Below are 20,318 nucleotides of genomic sequence, written 5' to 3' on the forward strand. Positions count from 1 at the left end.
AAAAAAAAAAAAAAATCAAGAACACTGCCTGACCCAGTGTTTACATTCATGAACTTCACAGAACGAGCTGTACCTATCCTACTTAAAACAGAGGAGCTGAGTATTCTTTCTTGTTTAAGCCATCCGGGATTGCTAGGTACCAACAGGTGTGTACATACAGAGGTAAGAACAAAAGATACACTTCCCTTGCCTTTAAACAGGTTCCCCTTCTAAAAGAGTAAAAAGATCACAGAATGGAAAAATAATTTTAAAACCGTCTCAGAAAAGGAATGTTGTAATTTTGTCTGAATTTTACATGTCGTGCAGTTTTATGGCCAAAGTAAAACAAATCCATTCAAGCTACCAAGAGCTTTTCGACTCCTCACTCAGTGCTGTTTGCGAACAGTCTGTTTTTCATTTTCTGAAAGAAAACCCTCACAGTTCTATGCAGCTTTTCACGCTTTTTTTTTTTTCTTCGTAACAATAAGGCAAACTGATTTGGAGGAAGAGGCCACGCTCTATTCACATCCAAAATACCCACCTGAAGATACATTCATCATTAGCTTTAGTAAAAGAATAGTACAAAAGTTAGATCTTATTCTTTACACAGTTGAAGAATTAAGTCTTAGATTTAATTTCACTATTTTCCCCTTCCCCCAGCCCCCCCACCCCCCGAGCTGAAAGCTGAGTAGAAAGTACTGAACATTTAAACATGTTGCAAGAGCAGAATGAAACTGAGAGATTAAATTTTATCAGTTGGAGATTTTCCTTGATGGAAGTCCCATGAGAAACAGCTACAGGTCATTTGTTTAGCTGTATCCACTGAACAACTCTTTTACAAAAAAAATGGGCTACACTTTAATACACATTTACTATCAACACAGTATTTACTCAGTTCATGCCTAAAATATCTACTATCTTAAAGTGAAATATGAGAATGAGCACACAGGTTTGGTGATTCAGTAAACTGTACACAAAACTACTAACAAACATTTTAAAAGGCTTACAAAAATGGAGAATGAAACTTTTTTTTTCCTTTTTAATTACATATACTTACAGGTTTTCACATTTATTGGCTAAACTTTGCAGGGAGCACTTCAAATATGTTAGATCTTCCAGAGGTATTTACCTCAAGAGAGAACAACACGCAGTTTTTCTACAGATGGAAAATACTTTGCTATATTAGCCACACTGGGTTCTTTGAATGGTTTCACCACAGATACTGAGTGCACATCCAAACTATAGCAAAGAACTGCATATTCCCACGGGCAGTTTGTAGTATGCTAACATAGATGAATTTTACTGATATTTATGGCATATTACCATTTTGCTTCTGTGAGGCTGGGCAGAATTTAAACGTAAGTAACGTTTGCCTTATCTGGTTTGAATGAGCACAGAGAACACTGGCAGAATGCATCTCGTACAGTTGCTAATATGCTGAAGTTATATGAGAGAGTTTCCATGTTTAAATGTTCACCAGCAAAAAACCTTCTGCTAAAAAAAACAAATCGAGGTGGTTTGTCTTTATTTGGATGTTTGGAGTAGCTTCTCACTTGGCTTAGCAAACAAGAAATGCTGTGTTTCCCTGTTATTGCATTTTAATTGTTAGTTCAACTTGGCTTAGTGGGTGCCTTTAATCTGACAGTAGGCGTCCTCATTTGTACTTTTGCTTGCTGATTCTGGGCTTCAGATGTTGCTGGTGTCTGGGTGGGATTCTGTACACCTGGAGCCTGAATCTGGGGAGATGCTGTCGTCACGACTTGCTGTTGTATCAGTTTCTGCTGGACGACCTGAGCAGTAGCAGTTGTTGCAGGAATCACCTGAACCTGCTGTTGACCTGCTGTCGTCTGAGAAAGTGTCACAGTTTGGGGTTGAGCTTGTACCTAGACATTAGCATGACAAGGCAATTACAAAAGAATAGTCTGGCATTAAACTAAGCATTCATTATCCACTTTACAGGAAGCATCTTACTTATATAGGCATTTGCTCTCTTGACTGACAAGCATCTCAGACCAAGTAGGAAGGTCGGGAGTGAATCTGGAAACACAGGCTCTGTGGTTTCACTCAGAAACAACGTTCTGTCACATTTGCTAGAGCCTTATAAACTAGAACTAAGAGCCAAGCTGCCTGTAACTCAGATCTCTGCAGTGCAAACTACAAAATATTCCCCCAGATCCTTTACAGAACATGGATGGAAGATAAAAAAAATACCCCACTGGATAAAGAGGAAAATTCCTGTACTACAAATACAGGGAAAAGAACAGCGGGATAGATGGAAGATCAAGGAAGGGAAAATGCCCGCTCTGCACCCATACTGTGACAATAAATACAGCCACTGAGGCTTCCTACCCGTCTCTGACATTACCCTTTCAGACTACAGCTACCAATCTATATTGCCAATTCAGGGTAGAAGAGTTTGAACTCTATCCAGAAATCTAATTTTCAAAGCTCTACCCAGAGCAAGGGAGAAAAAAAATTCAAGGTCTCCTTGTTCAGAGGACAAGGTAATGAAAACTGAGCAGCTTCAGCTGCCTTTGTCAGAAGCAGAAGCCAAATGAAGCTGCAAGGGCTTCTCCAGGGGGAACTTAACTTTTGACCAATACAAGAGGAATCCATTGGGAAGCACTACAAATGCAGGTAAAAAGAATGCCACATACGTAAGGCCTCAGTTTCAAAACTACTTAGCATGGCCTATTCCTACTGCTACTGATGTCACTGGTGTGTGTGAGAGAGGAGTTGTTTGTCTTTTTACCATGAACTTCAACAGTCCCAGAGTTATGCCAACATCAATGACTTGAAAAATCTAGTTTTTAATGTCCCTTGAAAAATTACCTAGGAGTTCTTGCTGACTATAGAGGATGACTCAACTTGTGTTGACTGATGAGGTTTCTACTCCCTGCTGCCTACCTTGCCCTTGAAGCATTCACATCTGAGGTGGTTATCAGTCAGCTTACACCACTTTATCATCATTTTAAGATAAACAGTCACAGATTTTATACTGCACTAAAACACTGCACTATAAACTGTGACAGATTAAGAGCTGCTGGGCTCAGATTTTTGTGCACTGAAGGCAATAACTTCACCACCCAAAGTTAAATCATTCCTGCCAATCAACAGTGTAAGTTATACCTACTGCTAATGGTCTGAATTACACTGTTCTAAACGGTGTAAATAAACTGCCTGGTAGTTAGGGGAGGGAAGAACAAACTGTCTGACCTTCTCTTGCCCTAGTTCCATCTGTTATCACACCACATTTAGAACAGACACCACACCATTCTGACTTTTAGAAAGCACTGGCACAGCTTTATGAACTAGAAAAAAAAAAATTTCTCCCAAATTTCATAGAACAGACTCAGATGGTGCTAATTAGTTCCATTATTTGCTAACTTTACTATACATCACAAGAAACCACTTTTTTAAAGTTCTTTCAGCTCTAGAAAATATTTTTAAGAATCTGTTTTGCATCTTATCTACAGTGATGAACAAACGTTTCATCTACCAAAGTTTTAGACCAGAGAATATACAGCAGCTGACTCAATATTCACATGATACACTTCTATAGAAGGAAACTTGCTATATCCTTTGAGAACACTGCCTATGCCACACATATTCCAAATAAATGAGCTTTTAATAGGATCATAATTCTAGTGCATTATTTGATAAGCACAAAACCTACCTGTTGGGAAACTGAAACCATCTGTTGAATGTTGGCAACAGTAGCCTGTTGCTGGACCACTTGCGGAAGTTTTGCAACCTGTAGTGACAAGAAATAAAGAAAGATATAAAAATTAAAAATTGCTAATAGCAGCCAACACACCATACCTATCAAAACTGCTACCAAGTGAAAACCTTTCCAAAGTCCTGTTTGTGGTAAGTTGAAGCTTGGCATTCTCAGTGATACTGACCTTTTGTAAAAAGACACTTTTTACAAGAAACTCAGTGTATTGAAGAACTTATCTAGAAGGGGAAGAGGAAAAGTCATATTTTCAATTTTAACTGCAACATACTTGTGTTTCCTCATAACTATATACAAAACTGAAGGAAGCACTGAAGTTCTAATGGGCTACATTATCTTAGATATACTTTTGAAAGAGTAAGGCTTCCAATTCCTAACCTGCTTCGTTTTCCTTGGTTAGACTGATCCAGATATTCAGAAAAGAAGAAAACTGCCAGCTACTCTTGACTGCCAGGGGTTAGGCTGGGAGGCTGTACCAGAAAACAAGAATAACTCTGAATTTTCCTTAGTAAATACAGTACAGAATCCCTTGTTCGAAAAAAGGAGTGACAATGTATTTCTTTCAAAGACAAAAGGTGAACTAATGGCTTAGATGTTTCCTCTGACCTGCTACAAGGCCGCATATTCAGCACCAATTTTATTATAAAGTCAATTTAAATAATTATGTGACTAGAATATGAGCAGGTGCTAAAATGCTACGTCACCTGTCATCTTTGCAACTCTCCAGTCACTGTAGAGTTTAAAGGTGTAAACCTGTGTTACCTGTACCTGAATCTGGGCCTGCACTTGCTGGGTTCCACCTGGCTTCTGGCTTTGGGAAATCGGAGTTGTTAAGAACTGTGTTTTAATGGCAGGCTGTGTGGTATAAGTTACTTTTTGTTGCTGTGACGTCTGCTGCTGGGTTTGGACTGTAACCTGTTGAGCATTTATCTGCAGAAGAGAAAAAAAGCATCAGTGAATAAAAAAAAATATAGGTGTTTTTTAAAGAATAGGTATGTAGCTAACAAGATTAATTACATTTAATTATTGAAATATAATCCTTCTAGGATTGGTAATAGCAAAATGAGCACTAGGAAGAAGCTTTCATGCACTTATACAAATATTCTGAATCACTGAGTATTTACTGAAATGGTTCTCTTACACACACACACACAATTTATAAAATAATACACCTCCAAAAAACCACACTGGTCAGTAACTGACAGCAAAGATGACATTTCAGGAAAAATGTATATTTTGCACAGTTTAAATTGTAAACAATTAAAATCTTTGAGATTATTCCACATTTGGTTGTATTAGAAGTGACTAAAGAGAATCTTAATCTTTGTCACTTAAAACAGAAGACAACAAAACCCAGTTTGGGGCATGAGAATCACAGCAAACACCAGCCTTATTGAAAACGTTATTAAGTACCTGACAAGGCACATCAGAAGCCATTCTCTTGAGATATACTTAAAATCCACCCCTAGAAATACTGACTGACTCTCTAGAAGTGTCCTTGCAATTCAGAGCTGAAGCTCTGCAATGGCAGAAGCACTACATAACCCAGTGGGAGAGCAAACAACAGGTACCTTCTGCTGCACAGTAGCTTGACCCTGTGCAACCTGAGGCTGGATAGCTTTCTGCTGCTGTGCTGCTTGATGATGCTTGAGTTTTAGAAGCTGCTGGACATGCAGTGGCTGTGCAACTACCGTCTGGCCTCCTAAAAATCAAAAAAATAATTAGAACTGTAAGAGTCTTCATCTTATTGCTTCGTCCCAGTAATCACAGCTTGCAAACAGATTGTGCTTTTTATAGACTTACACATCTGCATAGCTTTGAGCACTAATAACCCACTGATTTTAATGGAAATAAGACATATGATTTTGACAGTAGAGAAAAAAGCATTTCTAAGGGCATGACTAAGCTAACTTTGTGTTTTAACAATCATCTTCCTACAGGAAAAATTCTGCCTACAGTACAGAAGACAGTTATGAAATATGAGTTTTCCTATTTCCATTTTGCATTTTTTAAAAAATTATTAAATTAGTATGTCTTTCTTTTAAAAACTGTATCTGCTCATGCATAGATTAAAAAAATAAACAAAACCAAAACCAACCACATCTGGCTAAAGAATCATGCTAACCTCCAGATAAAATGGAGTAAGTTCAATTCTCCTGCACCATTTTAGAAACAAACTGGAATGCAACCTCTATCACTTCAGTTTTTAAAAAGTGTGAGTGTCCCACAGAAAACATTATTTGAAACACCCTGCCTTTAAAAAAGTGAGATTTAAAATTTTATTATGTTTTAGCAAGTCTGTTGATGTACCTGCTGCTTTCTGTGGCTGCCCAATGGCAACACTAATGCCTGCAACAGTAACGGGAAGTGTAGTGACTCCTGCAGATGACACAACAGCAGCTGGAACAGACACCACCGGAGGCTTTGCCAAAGCAACCTGTGCTGCTTGTGGAGTTTGGGCCTGGATCTGTCCTTGTGCTTGAAGCTGGGAAGCAGGAACACGAGTCTAAGCAGTAAGGAATGAAGATTATTGTACTGGCACAAAAAATATTTGCTGCATATAACAGGTCATTATAAAGTGACAGCTGTAAATGTTTCTAAACATAGTTGCTCTTCTACAGTAATACACTTCAGAGATTGTATCAGTGGGTAAGTGCAATTTAAAGCTACCTATGTTACAGCTGTATCTTTTGTACTGCCTAAGTAATGCACAGAGCACTTGTGTGCTCGAATGACCAGTATCCAGCTCATTTAAACCAGTCAAGAGAATAAGTTGTTTAAGTCTGGTTTTGCAAAGCCAAAGACAACTTACAAGACGAGCAACTTGCAGGTTTGTCACAGTAGTGCCTGTGAGAACGGCGCCAGGACGAGGTGCTGTAACAGCAGTGAGTTGCTGCGTTTGCTGTTGCTGTTGCACTTGTACTTGTGCTGTTTGCTGTTGTGCCCCTTGCTGCGTCTGCTGTGCTGCCTGCTGCTGGGGAAGCTGCAGTTTCTGTTTCTGCAACTTGATCAGCTGCTCCTGCAAAAATCAAAACACTTCCATCATTTCCAATCTTTTACCTGACTACATGAAAAAAATGGAAATTAATCTGGAGCTTTTAAAAGGAGAAACATTCTATATGCCAGACTTCAGTAAGATCAAAGAGCTAAGACTGAAACTCTTTTATGCAATGGGTTGCCAGTGAATAAGTAACAGTAAGTGCTTGACATCCTGACCTGCTGCGATAGTGGTACTATCTGAAATGGCTATCAGACTCACTGCCTTCATGACATTTTAGTGGAATCAAATTTAAGAGCTGCATTTCACTCTATCCCAAGACAACAGGACACAACACACAGAGCTAATGGTGCTTACAGTAACAATGAGAGTAACATGCCACGTTACATGCATTTCCTCACCTGTGACAACTTTCCTACAGTTTTTATTTGAGCTGGAGACTGGGCTTGTGCCTGAGCCTGAATCTGTGGGACCTGCACCTGAGCAGCCTGCTGCTGCTGTTGCCTCAGAAGCTGGAAGTGAGCAGGGGTGATTGTTTTGCCAGACAGCTGGACTGTTGGGGTAGCTGTGAATAAAGAAAAAAAAAAAAAAAGCTCTGAAAAAAGATTTTCAACATTCAGTTTAATTCATTGATTTCACCTGAAAAGACAACCTGTTACATGTGTATTTTCCTGCTCCAGTAGTTTGTGGACAAATAACAACACATTAGCATAAACATGATGTAAAAGCAGAGTAAATAATAAAATATATGCTCCTTTCTTCACAATATTTTTCAGTCAAGACAGTCAATTCTAATACTTTACTGCTAGATTATTAAAAAATCTTTTTAAACTGTAATGCCTAGGGGCCAAGCAGCTCTCTACTGCAACATTTAATACAGAAATACTGCAGAAAAATGTAATCTGAGCACCAACAAAAAACAAGTTAAAAATCACAGCACAGTTTAATTGTGCTGCCAACAAATCCAGACTTCCCTTATTGTGAGACTAAGGTGGTCAAGCAACCTACAGAAATTCTGGGGCCCTTTATGCACCCTCTGAAAAAGTCCCTAAACACAAGATTATTACCTGGTGTAACCTGAGTCACCAAAGATCTTGTCTGGGTCTGCACGGGTGTTAAGTTTGTAGTTACTACAGCTGATGCTGTCACTGATGTTACCGCACGAACTCCCTGGGTGGATGCTATGGTCACCAGTTCTGTGGAAGCTGCAGGCGCTGTCGCAGTTCGCTGCTGGGTATGAACCACTTGTGCAGTTGCAGTGCCTCCCGAAGTCTGAAAAGGAGCACAGTCATTACTTGTCAGTTTCTATATCTCATATAAAGCTATGGAACCTTCTGGAAATGGACTACACAGTTTTAGAAACAAACATCAAAAATGCAAAAGCACTGCAAAAGGAAAGAAGGTCCAAATCTTCTAACACATCTATCTGTTTGGATATGTCTCATAATCAGCATCTGGTTAAATCTTTTTCAAACAGGCTGATCACCAAACTATTAACTACATTACAGAAATTGGGTTTTACTACCTTTCAATTTTTTGCTTTGTCTTCCATAGTCTTAAACCATTAAAATAATAATAAAGAATATAACTAACAAAGCACAAAACAGTTACAGGCTGGAAACGATAGTGACATAATACATTGCCTATGACAGCACATGTATTATTTTTAACAGCAGTACCTATTAGGCACAAACTATTTTTAACAGTAGTATCTATTAGGCACTTTTTCTGATTAACTGTTCCAGTGTGTTCTGATATTTTGGTAAGGGAGAGGTGTATGATACAGGATCACACGATGCACATGTAATTTCCAAGGAGCAGAGTTTCTGGTAACAAGGAAAGTTAAAGAAGAAAACAGATATACTGATAAAACATGCGACCAACATCAGTCCAAGGACACAACTAGTGATGCAACTACTCACGGTCAATGTTCCAGGTATAACAGGTGAAGCCAGACGTTTATTGATGGGCTGAAAGGTAGCAGCAGGGACTCCAGCAACCGTATTTACTATGACATTTCCACTCACTGTAGCTGAAAGCAAGCCAAGATTAAATGTGAGATTCTAAAAATGAAATTCCAAATGCCCTGTCATCTCCAATGCCTAATTATAAAGTCTTCTTACCAGTCTGTATACTTGTCCCCGTAACTGCTGTTTTGATTGTGCCCGCCTATTTAGAAAACAATTGAGGTAAGAGTTCAGAAAAGTGATAAAGCAAATATAGCTTTTACCGTACTATACTGTTTAACACAATGTTGTAGTCTAGAAGTGAAAAAATGCAATAAAATGCACAGATACTTCTGCAGTTGTTTATTCATTCTACATATCAACAACCAATGCATATACTAGAATTCTGACACACTAATGAGCAACTGGAGACCAGTCAAGTGTTTGGTAAATACTGGTCATTTGACATTCCTGTTAGCAAAAGGAAGGAGCAATATCTTACTCTGGCGTGCCACAGACAACCAGTCACACATGAACATCACTGAGCAGCAGATATACAGCAATGCTTATGGGTTAGAACCCATCCTCTGTCTGTTTCTGTAAAAGCTGTAGTATTCTTGCCCTTCAACAAGCAAAATAAAATCACCACTGCCTGCACACATTAATACACAAACTGGACTGGCTCTGAAAACAAAAGCCTCGGACCTGTCATCAGATTCATTAAAACAGACTCTAGATTTAAGGAGGCCATGAAAACTTTGCACAGATTTGCAATAAAACAACCATGCTATATCCTGTAGGATGCAACATTCCACTTGCCTTGCAAAGGTTAATAAAGCTTTGGTTCTAAAGCTGCTTTAACAGAGTAGCTCTTACAGCTACATTCTCTTTATTCTCCAAGTTCTCTGCATAAACACTGTTCACTGACTGTAAATCTATTTGCTCAGACTCGACTAAACTCAAAAAGGGAAAATATCTTTGCAAAGAATATGCTGCTCTTCCACCTCAGAATGCCAAGACATTGCTATAATGGTATAAACACAGTCTTAATAAATTAGCAGAAGATGTCCAGCATACTCAGGGAAAGGAAGAGAGGAGAATAAAGACAGAAGAAGACAGAAGACGACAGACAGAAAGAAAGAAGACAGAAGACGACAGACAGAAAGAAAGAAGACAGAAGACGACAGACAGAGAAGACAGAAGACGACAGACAGAAAGAAAGAAGACAGAAGACGACAGACAGACTTTCCAGAGAAAATAAAACACGCAAATATGGTACACACAGAAGAACTAAAATTACTACATCAGAGGCACCAAGCCCTCCCTTTCTTACCAATACTGCTGTGTTGGCCACAGTAGTTACTGCAGTCTGCACTACTGCCTGCGGCTGCTGAACTACCTGTGCCTGAGCCTGCGGCTGAGGCTGGGCTTGTGCTTGCTGTACAGCTGGTTGCTGAGCTTGCTGCTGGCCAGCTTGCTGCTGCTGAGGCTGTGGGCCTGTCTGCTGCTGTGCCCTCTGCTGTTCAGCCAAAGCCTAGGAAATCAAAGTGTGAGCTTCATTGTCTTCAAAACAGTGCATGTAACAATCAGGGTGTATTATTTTAAAACCAAACCAACAGACAAAACCCCTTTATCTCTAAGTATGTATTATATATGTGTGTGCAGAGACAGCACACAAATCTGTCTTCACTGCAACTCTCTAACTCAAATTATATGACCTAACTATATGACAATCTATATTCATGGTAATACAGTTTAGAACATAGCACAACGAGCAATTTACTGTCCACAAGCAAGGACGAATACCTCTTTCTGAATAAGGAGGCTACAGAATGGTCAAGTATAAAACAAGATTTTTACATGTTTTTAATATATTCTCCAAAAAGATGCTTCTAAACAAGTATGAGTGTGACATACAGGCCCAAAGGTCCCACTTTGGACCTTGGATATCTAAACCCTAGTACCTGAACAATATGCAGCTGCTCATAACATCTACTGTACCGCCAAACTTCTCCCAGAAGGCAGCTTTTCTCGTACTTCCTCTGTTCTAATTTTTTCATTACTGCAGTCATATGTAAAGCTGAGATGGAGACCATACCTTTTTCTCTTTCGCAATACGTTCTGCTCGGAGGGATGCAACTTGAATTGGAGGAAGTGGCTTATCATAGTTGATACCACTAGAAACAGTGAAAAAACAAAGCACACAGTCATTAAAAAAAAATAACTGGAAGTTAGAAAAAGAAAAATCACCTTTATGCAATTCTTAACTCCTTTAAGACAGAGAGAGCTCACCTTTCTGCAAGCACTGAAGCATGCTTTGGATTCTTCTGGAAAGGATTCATGCCAAGTCTGAAATTGAGCAAAACTGTATTACTGGAGACAGAAAAAACTTAAAAGCAATATTTAATTTCACATGTTTTAGCAGATGACACTGCAGTTTTGGTGAAGTTTTCATGATATTCCCACCAGTACTGGAGCCTGCATACAAATAAACATTTTAAGAAAGACTCAGAGTAAATATAAAATGAATACAGAAAAAGTTACTGCAGGAATATACACAGAAAACAATGTACTACTAAACAGCATAGACATCAAAATGTTTTCAATTCAGGAAAATGGAAAGTGTAGTTTATGAAGTAGATTAAAAAAACTCCGAGTGCTCTTCTGCTTTTAATCACACAGAACAAATTCATGCAGTGAGTAAAAGGTAACCCAAACACATGAAACATGAAGGTGTTCCAATAACACAAGGCCAGAACACAACGAAAGAGATCAAGAACAGAGAAACAAAACAGTGGTTTGAAACAGAGTGTAAAATAACTCTTGGTTGCAAGAACAATTTAGAACACAGTTTCCAGGAGATCTGTGGTGACAGGGGGATCGAATGATCCCCATCAGACTTACAGAGGTTTGATAGGTGGACTTCTTTTCCCTGCAATCATTTTCATCATCTCAAAATGATTAGTGTAAAGTTGCGTGTGGGTTGCACCCTCATCTTGAGCATAGATCTGATTGGTACGAAGTGGGCGACTGTTTTTAGTCTAAAAAATGAAAACAAACCAATTTTCAATTGCAAACACACGCACATGGTGTTTTGTCTACGTATAAACACATGGTGCGCTTGTAGATTATTTTAAAAATGTTCTCCAACATATCTATCACAGACTGGTTTCTGCCTCGTGTCACTGATAACTTACTGTTACACAAAACTCTATGGGAAATATATAAAGAAACAGCAAAATAAGGAGCAGTTCTCACGGTCACACTGGCATCAGCACTTGGGGACATACAAAATGGCAAACTCTAATTTGAAAAAGAATATTTGTTTTAGTTTAGATTTTGCAAGTTTAATTCAGTACCCAAACCAAGAGCCCATTAGTTTATAGTTATGCATAGCGCACACATAATATAATAAAACCATCACTGCACTGCTCTCCCAACAAAGCTATGTTAACATCCAACACACCATGCCATTCTAACATTTGGCTTCTCCTAAGTAGAAACTGCCAGTCAGGGACAAACCTGCTTATTAGTCAGAGAATGAGACTACTGTCAGAAGGTCTAGATTCTCTGCCCAGTTCTGTCACTAAATTGCTGTACGGTTTGGAAGAAGTTGTTTATAATCATGGAATTTATTTTTGCTTCTGTAGCGTACTATCATCCTCATTTACTTCAAAGTGCTTCAAGCATTAAATTCACTATATATTTGTAATCCACTTAGACTCTAGCATGAAGTACATTCTTATAGATCTTAAGTACCATCATAATAATCAGGATAAGTTACGTGGTGGTTGTTAGGTGGAAAAATACCCACTACAGTTTAAGTGAAATCACAAACTTCTTTGCATGATTTAAAATTTATCTATCAAATCCAAAAGCTGAAGTCTGGTGTCAATCCACTGTATCAACAAAGAAAGGAAAATTAAATTTGGAATTTTAATTGATGTTTCAGAACTCAGGTAACACTCAACATGGATCTCATATGAATTATCTGCCCACCTCCATTGCTGCTAAATACCACAGTGTCTAGATTTGATTTTGAAAGAATACCAATGCACACCTTATAAATACTTTTTGTCTTCTTTTTAGGATTAGCTTCGTACATTAGCTGTAAAATAAGAAGGAAAGTTAGATGATCTTTTGTGGAAGATTTTGTTCAGGTGCTTTTTCTTTTCAAAGAAATCATATAAAATAAGTGGAAATCCTGATGAGGATAATTTTATAATCTTTTAAAAGTTATTTATTTACACTGTTGAAACATTTAACAAAAAACAAGTGTTTACGGAGATAAGGGAAAAAAAACTACAAACTTAAGGTAAAAAAAGACGCATCATTCTGTGTAAACTCACCTTTCCTTCTTCCCTCGGAATAATGACATTTTCGTATCTGTTTCGGCATTGTTTTGGTGAGCGATAGACTCTGCTGCATGAGTTAACAACATCACTAACAAGGTCCCAATTGGGAGTGTGTGCTGGCGATACAACAGCAAGATTTAAAGGAAGCTCCAGCAGCTGCTTCACTGCCTACAATAGATAAAGGTACAAAAGCTTCAGATGACAAATCATTCCAATCTTCCAAACCTACCCTTATCTGCATGTGTCCACACACCATTACTACAATGATACAGATAGCTCAGGGCTCAGGCGATGGGTTCACCTGCATTCACTGAGAATAAATCAGCATGAAATGCTACTACGCACGCTGACATGCAAGAAAATGCTTGGAGAGGGGCATAAGAGGAACAGAGAGCTGTCGTTCAAGTGCCGCTCTCTTTTCAAAGGTGAGGAGAACCTTGGCTGCATTATCTAAAGTCCAGCCAGCACAACTAATCTGGAACATAATAGTAAGTGGTGTCTACAAGAAAAATAGGACTTAATCATGCATTTTGTAGTTTAACCTTTAATTTATCCTGAGAGGAATACAAATGATAGGAAATTTGTTCTGAGTTATGTCAGCAAAATGCCAAACTAGACATTAAAAATTAGAAATATCCTTGAAGAGATAAAATGCAGAAAGCCATTTCTCAAATTATAAGCTAAAATACAATAAATAATAACAGCAGAAAGTGTGGGTATCATCTGACCTGCAGAAGTGCCCAGTCTTCACTGATCAACCACTCTGGATTATCCTGTCCAGCTTCAGTAGCTGGTTTGACAAGGGTTGGCAAAGGCTTTGCAAACTGTGTTTGTTGTTTCAACAAGATGTTTTTCTTTTGCTCTTTGCCTTCTCGGCGCATTTTCAACATTCCCGGAGTTGCTCGATCAAAAAGTGAACGAGGTGGAATAACTGTCTCTCCATGACGTTGCTTTTTCTTCCTACCTGCAGCTAAGACAAAAAAAAAAAATTCTTGGTAAATAGTTACTACCATTCTTTGATTCCTCTGCTACTTACAGCTGCAAAATGCTCCTACATGTGTACAGAGTATTCTCCACTCTTAAAAGCAACTAAACAGAGACTGGTATAAAGTCATATCTGCCTTGTCCTAACTCACATAGTAGAATGCCTATTTTCTAAAATTGTCCTTCAAAAAACACCTACATGTCTAAATAGAAAGGCATGCTGTAAGAACTGGGGCTTCCAGTGATTCTATTGCTTCAAGACCACAGTGAGAAAAGAATTTTCATCTCTTCAAACCTGCATATTTTATCTTTACTAGACCAGACATGTAGGAGGTAGGAAAAATCCCCGGATTATTTTAGCTTTCAGCAGCAAATCTCAGAACAGTTTTGAACAAACACTTACCAGATGGGTCTGTTTTGTGTCGTTTACGTTCCTTTCTGACATACACTGGAGGCAACTTTGATTCAGGAATAGGGGTGGTATCATACATCAGGCACATAACAGAATCAATGTAAATATCATTGTCATCCTGAGGTGGAGTGGGAGGAGTCCAAAGCTGCAGAGAACAAAATGTGTAGTTACTGCAGTATTAACTCTCCACTGATCTTTATGTCTGAAAAAATAAAAAGCCTGTTTAGGCTGCCTGGTGTTACTTCTACTTACTGGCATTATTTCGGTTTGTCCATCTGGACCTTCATAGACATATTCCTACACAGCAAAAAGAGAATACAATTCAAATGATCAAACTGAGCCCTGAAGGAAAAGGTATTCTCAGAATAACTGTTAAGAAATACACTATTTGGAAAAACAATACTAATCAGGAATTACTTTGTTGTACGCATCCTCCCGAGTGTAGGTTAGAAGTTCTTCTTCATCCTCCCAAAGCATTTTTTGCTCTTTTTCCTTTAATTCCTTCATGTGCTGGACTTCCCATGCCTTCTTTGCAGTTTTCAATTCCATCTAGATGAAAATTAGACTCCGTATAAACTTCATGCAGTAACAGACACAAAATTTATCTATTTGTATTTTTATGGACAAATTCCCTGAACTTTGACATTTTCAGGCACAGAACTCTTACAGCAATTTCTTAACAGATATTTTCATAATCATTTAGGAGAGATCTTTTTGTCTCTGTGAAGGCTCTTTAAACCCTCAAAATAAAGCAAACGCAGAATTCTAGTTAAACAACCAAGACAACCAGAACACAGCTCCTTTACCCAGATAAGCAGGCTCACTGAAATTAATTTTTTTCCCCCACTATCAATGGAGCACAATAAATATTTGCTGAGTTGTGCTGAAAAATGTAACTCCCATTTTATAAAAATAAATTTAGAACTGTCACAGCTCTCTGTAAGGCATTCCAGTGCTCATATAGCATAGCAAGAGAAGATCACAGAAGTGACTACCATGTATTCCATGCAATTGGAGAACCTTCCACTTCACATTGAAAATATAACCCTGCTTGTACATACTGTGATAGAATAACATGAAAAAGAAAGATTTGTTGGTTTACCTCATTCAACCGTGGTTCATTCTCATCAACTGAAACATGGAAGAGCTCTAAATAATTCAAAGCATACTTCTCAATTGGAGTCAGCTGAGAGAACATATCAAGGAAAAAAAATTAGTATTGAGGATAATAAAAGAAATTTTAACTGAAGTATAATGTATCAAAGCTCTCCTTAAAACTAATCTCCCTCTCTGATGGTTTAACATCTTAAATCAGTAGATCTCCCACCCATTTAATGGGACTATCAATCCCATAGACAACAAAATTGCTTTAAGGCCAGACTGCAAAGAAATTGAAATATTTTAAGTATTACTTTTTAATCAAATATTCACAGAAAGACATGGTACCTGATCCACAACAGCAACTAACTCCTGCAGCTGTGAGGGCTCTTCATTGTATTTTGACTCACAGAGCTCCGAGATTAAAGGTTCAATGCTTGACTCAGGACCTATCTCTTGTACACAATCATTTGACTCCTCATCCTCTTGTTCAATACTGTTGAGGGCCTTTCAAAAAGACATAATTTCAAAATAATGAAGACTTCAAAAATATGGAAAGAAACCCCACAGGAGTTCACTGAAATCCAACACAAATTTCTGTAATAAGTTACTGCTGCTGCTGAGGCAAGAGAAACAATCCCCAGAAAGTACAGAATTCAACTGTGGGCTTTTGGAATTTCTGTTACAAGGAAAATTTAAAAAAAAAACCCCACCACCAAAACAAAACATAATGCTACCAGGAAAAGAGACTGACAGAATTTACCTGAATTAGAAAAGATAGGGCAGCTGTTTAATACTAGTGTTGCACAGCTGTATCTTTAATGTGTGTGTTAATAATTACCTCTATGAATGGTCTTGCAACTTTAGGTGAAATATTTTCTGCTGGAGATGGCTCTTGAGAAAGTACTACAAACTCTTCTGCTTTCACTCTAAATCCAGAATCCTCCATAGGAGAATGAACCTCAAACAATTCCTGAATCGTTTGCTTGGTAAGTAGAAGGGCAGAAAACAAAGAGAAGTACATTCAACTTTCAGGACCATTCTGCTTTTTTATATAACTTTGAATTAGCTCAAGTTCAAGTGACCTTATAAACTATGGACGGACTAAAGAAAAAATAAACCTCTATCTACTAGTTCTGGAAAATTGATCATTTTCTCTTCTGTAACTTTCTCCTGTAGGACTACAGAGTAGAATAAAATGTTAACAGTTAATTTACAGGAAAATCAGAAATACACAGTGTATCATCCTGCACCACCACACTGGGAGTGCCAGAAGGGGATGGACTAGCATCAGCAGTACAGTCACTGTCTTCTGCATCTTCAGAGTCTATCTCACTAAATACCTAACCTTTATATTTCACATTTTTTTAAGTTGTTGAAACCTTCATTCTTACAAGCTCTGAAGAATTTTGCGGCAGGGTGCAAGTAACCAGAAAATATTAAGTCAGAGAGGTGATGTCTGTGCATCGCTATGCGAATAACGGAACAAAACCAGATGGCCAGTATTTGAGAGAATGTGGTCCTAACACCTAGAGTTCAAGTAATCATGAAATCTAATAAGCTTACCTATCAATTCTAGCCCAAACAGATTTCTACTAAACTGTTATTAAACACTCCAACGCAGATGCTTGACTTTATTAAACACTGCAACATGGGTGTTTGAACGCATTGTGAATATTAACTTACCTGTGTTAAAAAGGCCATTGAATAGTCATTTCCCTGAGCAGCTACTTCTCTGATCAAGTCCTTTGTGCCATTTTTCAAAAGCTTCTCTTCTACAGAATTACCACTGACGAGCCTGGAAAAAAAAAAAAAAGGAAAAAGAAATCTGTTGAGTCATTTTCAAAGCTTTCAGAAACAAAAAGAGAATTGCCTTTAGAGAACAACACTGAACTCTTAAAATGTTGTGGTTTGTGGGGTTTTTTTTATTTCTAGTACAGACCCAGTGCAAAACACATACTATCACCTCTACTTTAAAGCTTCCTTGCAACAATTAGTTTAATTTGAAAAAAAAAAAAACAAAACCAAACATCACCTCACTTAGAAAATTTCATGTAAACTAACAAACATGTATGCCTCAATAATTACATGTGGCATTAAGAAAGACCACATTTTCATGTGGTAACCTGGAATCTTTTTTACTGAAGCGAGATGAAGTTTTCATCATTGTTTCCACTTTATTTCAGATCATACAGAGTAGGACTGTCTGAACTAACCTTACACTAAACCATGTTAAAGAGAGAGCGTTCATCTGTAACCATCACCTGTATATATGGATATCTTTACATCTCCCAATTCTGTCACACCATTCCTGAGCTTTTGCATCCATCACTGGGTTTAGATCATTGTCATAGAACACAACAGTGTCTGCCTCAACGAGATTGACTCCAGTGGAACGACTGTGAGAGGAAAGGATGGCGCAGAAAATGCGCTTGTCTCTGTTGAAAATTTTCATCAGCTCCTACATAAACAGAATAAAAACAAGGAGTAAATAAACCATACACCAAAATCCCACACCAAAGTCACTACAGCCTAACAAAAACCAGACAAAAACAAGTCAAGTGTTTCAAAATGAGTGAGAAACAAGGCAAATTTCCTTCCCCTGCTGTAGCAGCATATATTGCTGTACCAGTGGACAACTGTTAGGGCAAACTTACCTGACGCTGTTCATGGTTAGCATATTCATCAATCCTCACAAACGTGAGGAAATGGAAATTCAGGAACAATTCCAGTATGTCCAACATCAGAATCATCTGTGACAAAATCAGCACACGGCGCCCTTCAGATTTCAGCTTCTGAAGCAAGACAGCAAGAGCTTCTAGTTTTCCTGTATTTCAAACAAGAAGACCAATAATGGTTTTCTATAGACATTCCATTCCTGTAAAACAGGAAATTACTGAAATATTATCAGCAAATGTCCTCCTCTACCTGAGTCATACTGCACCAGCCGGAGGTCAGGGAACTGTAGCAAGTGAGGAGTTGTAATCTGTTGTAACTGATGCAAGTGAGGAGCTGCCTTCTGCTTAAGACTGTGCTTAAGGAGCTTCAATCTGTGACTATACGAAGGGGGAGGATTTGCTACATACAAACATGGGGGAGCAGCAACTGCAGCTGGCAATACGAAGAGGGCCCTGTGAAAAGCATCAAAACAAGGCAATAGGAGTTTAAAATTTACATACAAAATGATCATCTGCAGCAATGGTTTCAGGCTGTCAACCATGTAATTTTACACTATTATCTAACTACTTTGTTAAAGTGACTTAATAAGTGCTGCATAACTTCAAAGTGTTACTGTTCTTCATCTCCCTTTGTTTTGTTTTGTTTTGTCTGCTTTGATGATAGCTTCTGTTAAAAGTGTTTGCACTGTGACCACTGTATTCAGTCACTGGAGCTCAAACACAAGAAACACCCATCATACCAACCTTACTAAAAGCAATTTAATAAAGTTTGAGTTCTTCTAATTGCATTTCATGCTTCTAGAAAACCACAGCTATTGCTCTGCACACAATCCACTAAACATCAGCTTTAGCTAAACTAGCTTCTGCCTACGTCTCTGTCTTAACTCCTGTTGGTTGGCTCTAAGAGGTACCTACTCAGAAATAAATCCAAAGCATAGGAATGTATGGTAATGTATGGTCAGCTGAATTGAGCTTGAAATCAGGAATGAGGCACTGAAAACTCTTACTATAAAGATCCTAAAAGAAACAGAAGTGACTTATTTTTATGTTCATTCTGCACTTCATTTACTGCTAAATAAATCCATCAAACCAAACAAGCTTATGAACAGAAACAAGGTTTTAAAGTTTTTTTGAAAGGAAATGTATAAGAAATAACTGTGGTAAGGGCTTACAAGGCAGAGCCACCCATTACCTGTTAACAACATCCTTTAGAGATTCTTGTTGCCGAACCGAAGTCAGGATCATTTCTTGCAATGGGTTACTCGGACCTCCAGAGGCACTTGAAGAAAGGAAACAGTTCACAAAGCCAGCCCACCTCCACCTGTTGTCTTCACTGGAAGACAGCTGAGAGGGCTTTCTTTCACCAGTCAAAGAACAAACACTCAGCAAGTCTCTGCCATACATTGGGGCCCGTGAACAACGGCGCTCATTGCCAGAAAATATTCTGTCCAGGCGCTCCTTCAAAAGCCGGTTCTTTTCTTCATATGTTTCCTTTGACAAGAAAAGTTGAAAACAACATTTGCTGTTCATCACAATCACTTAGGAATTCGAGTTTCTTTAGAATCAAGCTATCAAGATCAGGATACTGTGTGCTCTATACCACCAACACCCTAGATTATGACAACTACTTAGACCAATCAGAAAAGGTGTAAATTTCAGATTAAGATTTGATGACTACAGCTAAATTCAATTTATATTAATGAGTCAATTTTATATTAGTTTAGTATCTTCTTGTTTTTAAAGTTTTTTCATAGTTTTGGAAATAAAATTAATCAATTTTATTTGGGGCATTTCAATCAACACATTAATATTGATAAGGTGCAGATTCTTCAACAGTTTAACATATACTTGATGTTTCCCTGTGCTTTACAGGTTGCTTTAGTATCTTTTCTAAAAACTTGTTAAAATTAGAAATCTATAAAAATTTGTCCAATTACCTTTGTGTTCAAAACACACAGAAAATCTTATGATGCCTTTATTTATGTATTACTAATTACAACATACTACAGTTATAAAAACCTGTCTGCCATCATAGTATAAGAAAGCTGTTGGCTGCTTTTATACAATTTATTTTAAACTATGGATTACAGATGAAAATGCATCAGATCTGCCAACCTGAAACACTGACAAAA

The 20,318-nt window shown here is 38.0% G+C and overlaps 1 protein-coding gene across 14 annotated transcripts in view; it reads right to left on the bottom strand.

The window, feature by feature from the left end:
- Nucleotides 1–439: 439 nt before the first annotated feature.
- EP400 (E1A binding protein p400) overlaps nt 440–20,318 on the bottom strand; it is a 49,724-nt gene continuing 29,845 nt past the window's right edge. For 6 of the 14 annotated variants that reach the window (XM_026859658.1, XM_026859656.1, XM_026859660.1 and 3 more), the window contains 28 exons: nt 19,379–19,677; nt 18,437–18,639; nt 18,166–18,335; nt 17,773–17,969; nt 17,195–17,306; nt 16,350–16,493; nt 15,857–16,015; nt 15,513–15,596; nt 14,828–14,959; nt 14,663–14,707; nt 14,402–14,555; nt 13,743–13,984; nt 13,009–13,182; nt 12,720–12,767; nt 11,564–11,700; nt 10,952–11,008; nt 10,758–10,836; nt 9,993–10,193; nt 8,837–8,882; nt 8,636–8,745; nt 7,781–7,985; nt 7,115–7,278; nt 6,528–6,734; nt 6,026–6,221; nt 5,287–5,417; nt 4,478–4,645; nt 3,656–3,733; nt 440–1,862 (listed from right to left, as the gene is read on the bottom strand). In XM_026859658.1, the coding sequence (XP_026715459.1) occupies nt 1,590–1,862; nt 3,656–3,733; nt 4,478–4,645; nt 5,287–5,417; nt 6,026–6,221; nt 6,528–6,734; nt 7,115–7,278; nt 7,781–7,985; nt 8,636–8,745; nt 8,837–8,882; nt 9,993–10,193; nt 10,758–10,836; nt 10,952–11,008; nt 11,564–11,700; nt 12,720–12,767; nt 13,009–13,182; nt 13,743–13,984; nt 14,402–14,555; nt 14,663–14,707; nt 14,828–14,959; nt 15,513–15,596; nt 15,857–16,015; nt 16,350–16,493; nt 17,195–17,306; nt 17,773–17,969; nt 18,166–18,335; nt 18,437–18,639; nt 19,379–19,677 (4,215 nt within the window). In that variant the 3' untranslated portion in view covers nt 440–1,589. The remainder of the gene's footprint in view (nt 1,863–3,655; nt 3,734–4,477; nt 4,646–5,286; nt 5,418–6,025; nt 6,222–6,527; nt 6,735–7,114; nt 7,279–7,780; nt 7,986–8,635; nt 8,746–8,836; nt 8,883–9,992; nt 10,194–10,757; nt 10,837–10,951; nt 11,009–11,563; nt 11,701–12,719; nt 12,768–13,008; nt 13,183–13,742; nt 13,985–14,401; nt 14,556–14,662; nt 14,708–14,827; nt 14,960–15,512; nt 15,597–15,856; nt 16,016–16,349; nt 16,494–17,194; nt 17,307–17,772; nt 17,970–18,165; nt 18,336–18,436; nt 18,640–19,378; nt 19,678–20,318) is intronic. The other 8 variants (XM_026859664.1, XM_026859663.1, XM_026859662.1 and 5 more) reach the window with 5 other exon arrangements.

The sequence above is a fragment of the Athene cunicularia genome (genome assembly GCF_003259725.1).
Source record: "Athene cunicularia isolate RWA chromosome 15 unlocalized genomic scaffold, athCun1 chr15_part1, whole genome shotgun sequence".
Lineage (NCBI taxonomy): Eukaryota > Metazoa > Chordata > Aves > Strigiformes > Strigidae > Athene > Athene cunicularia.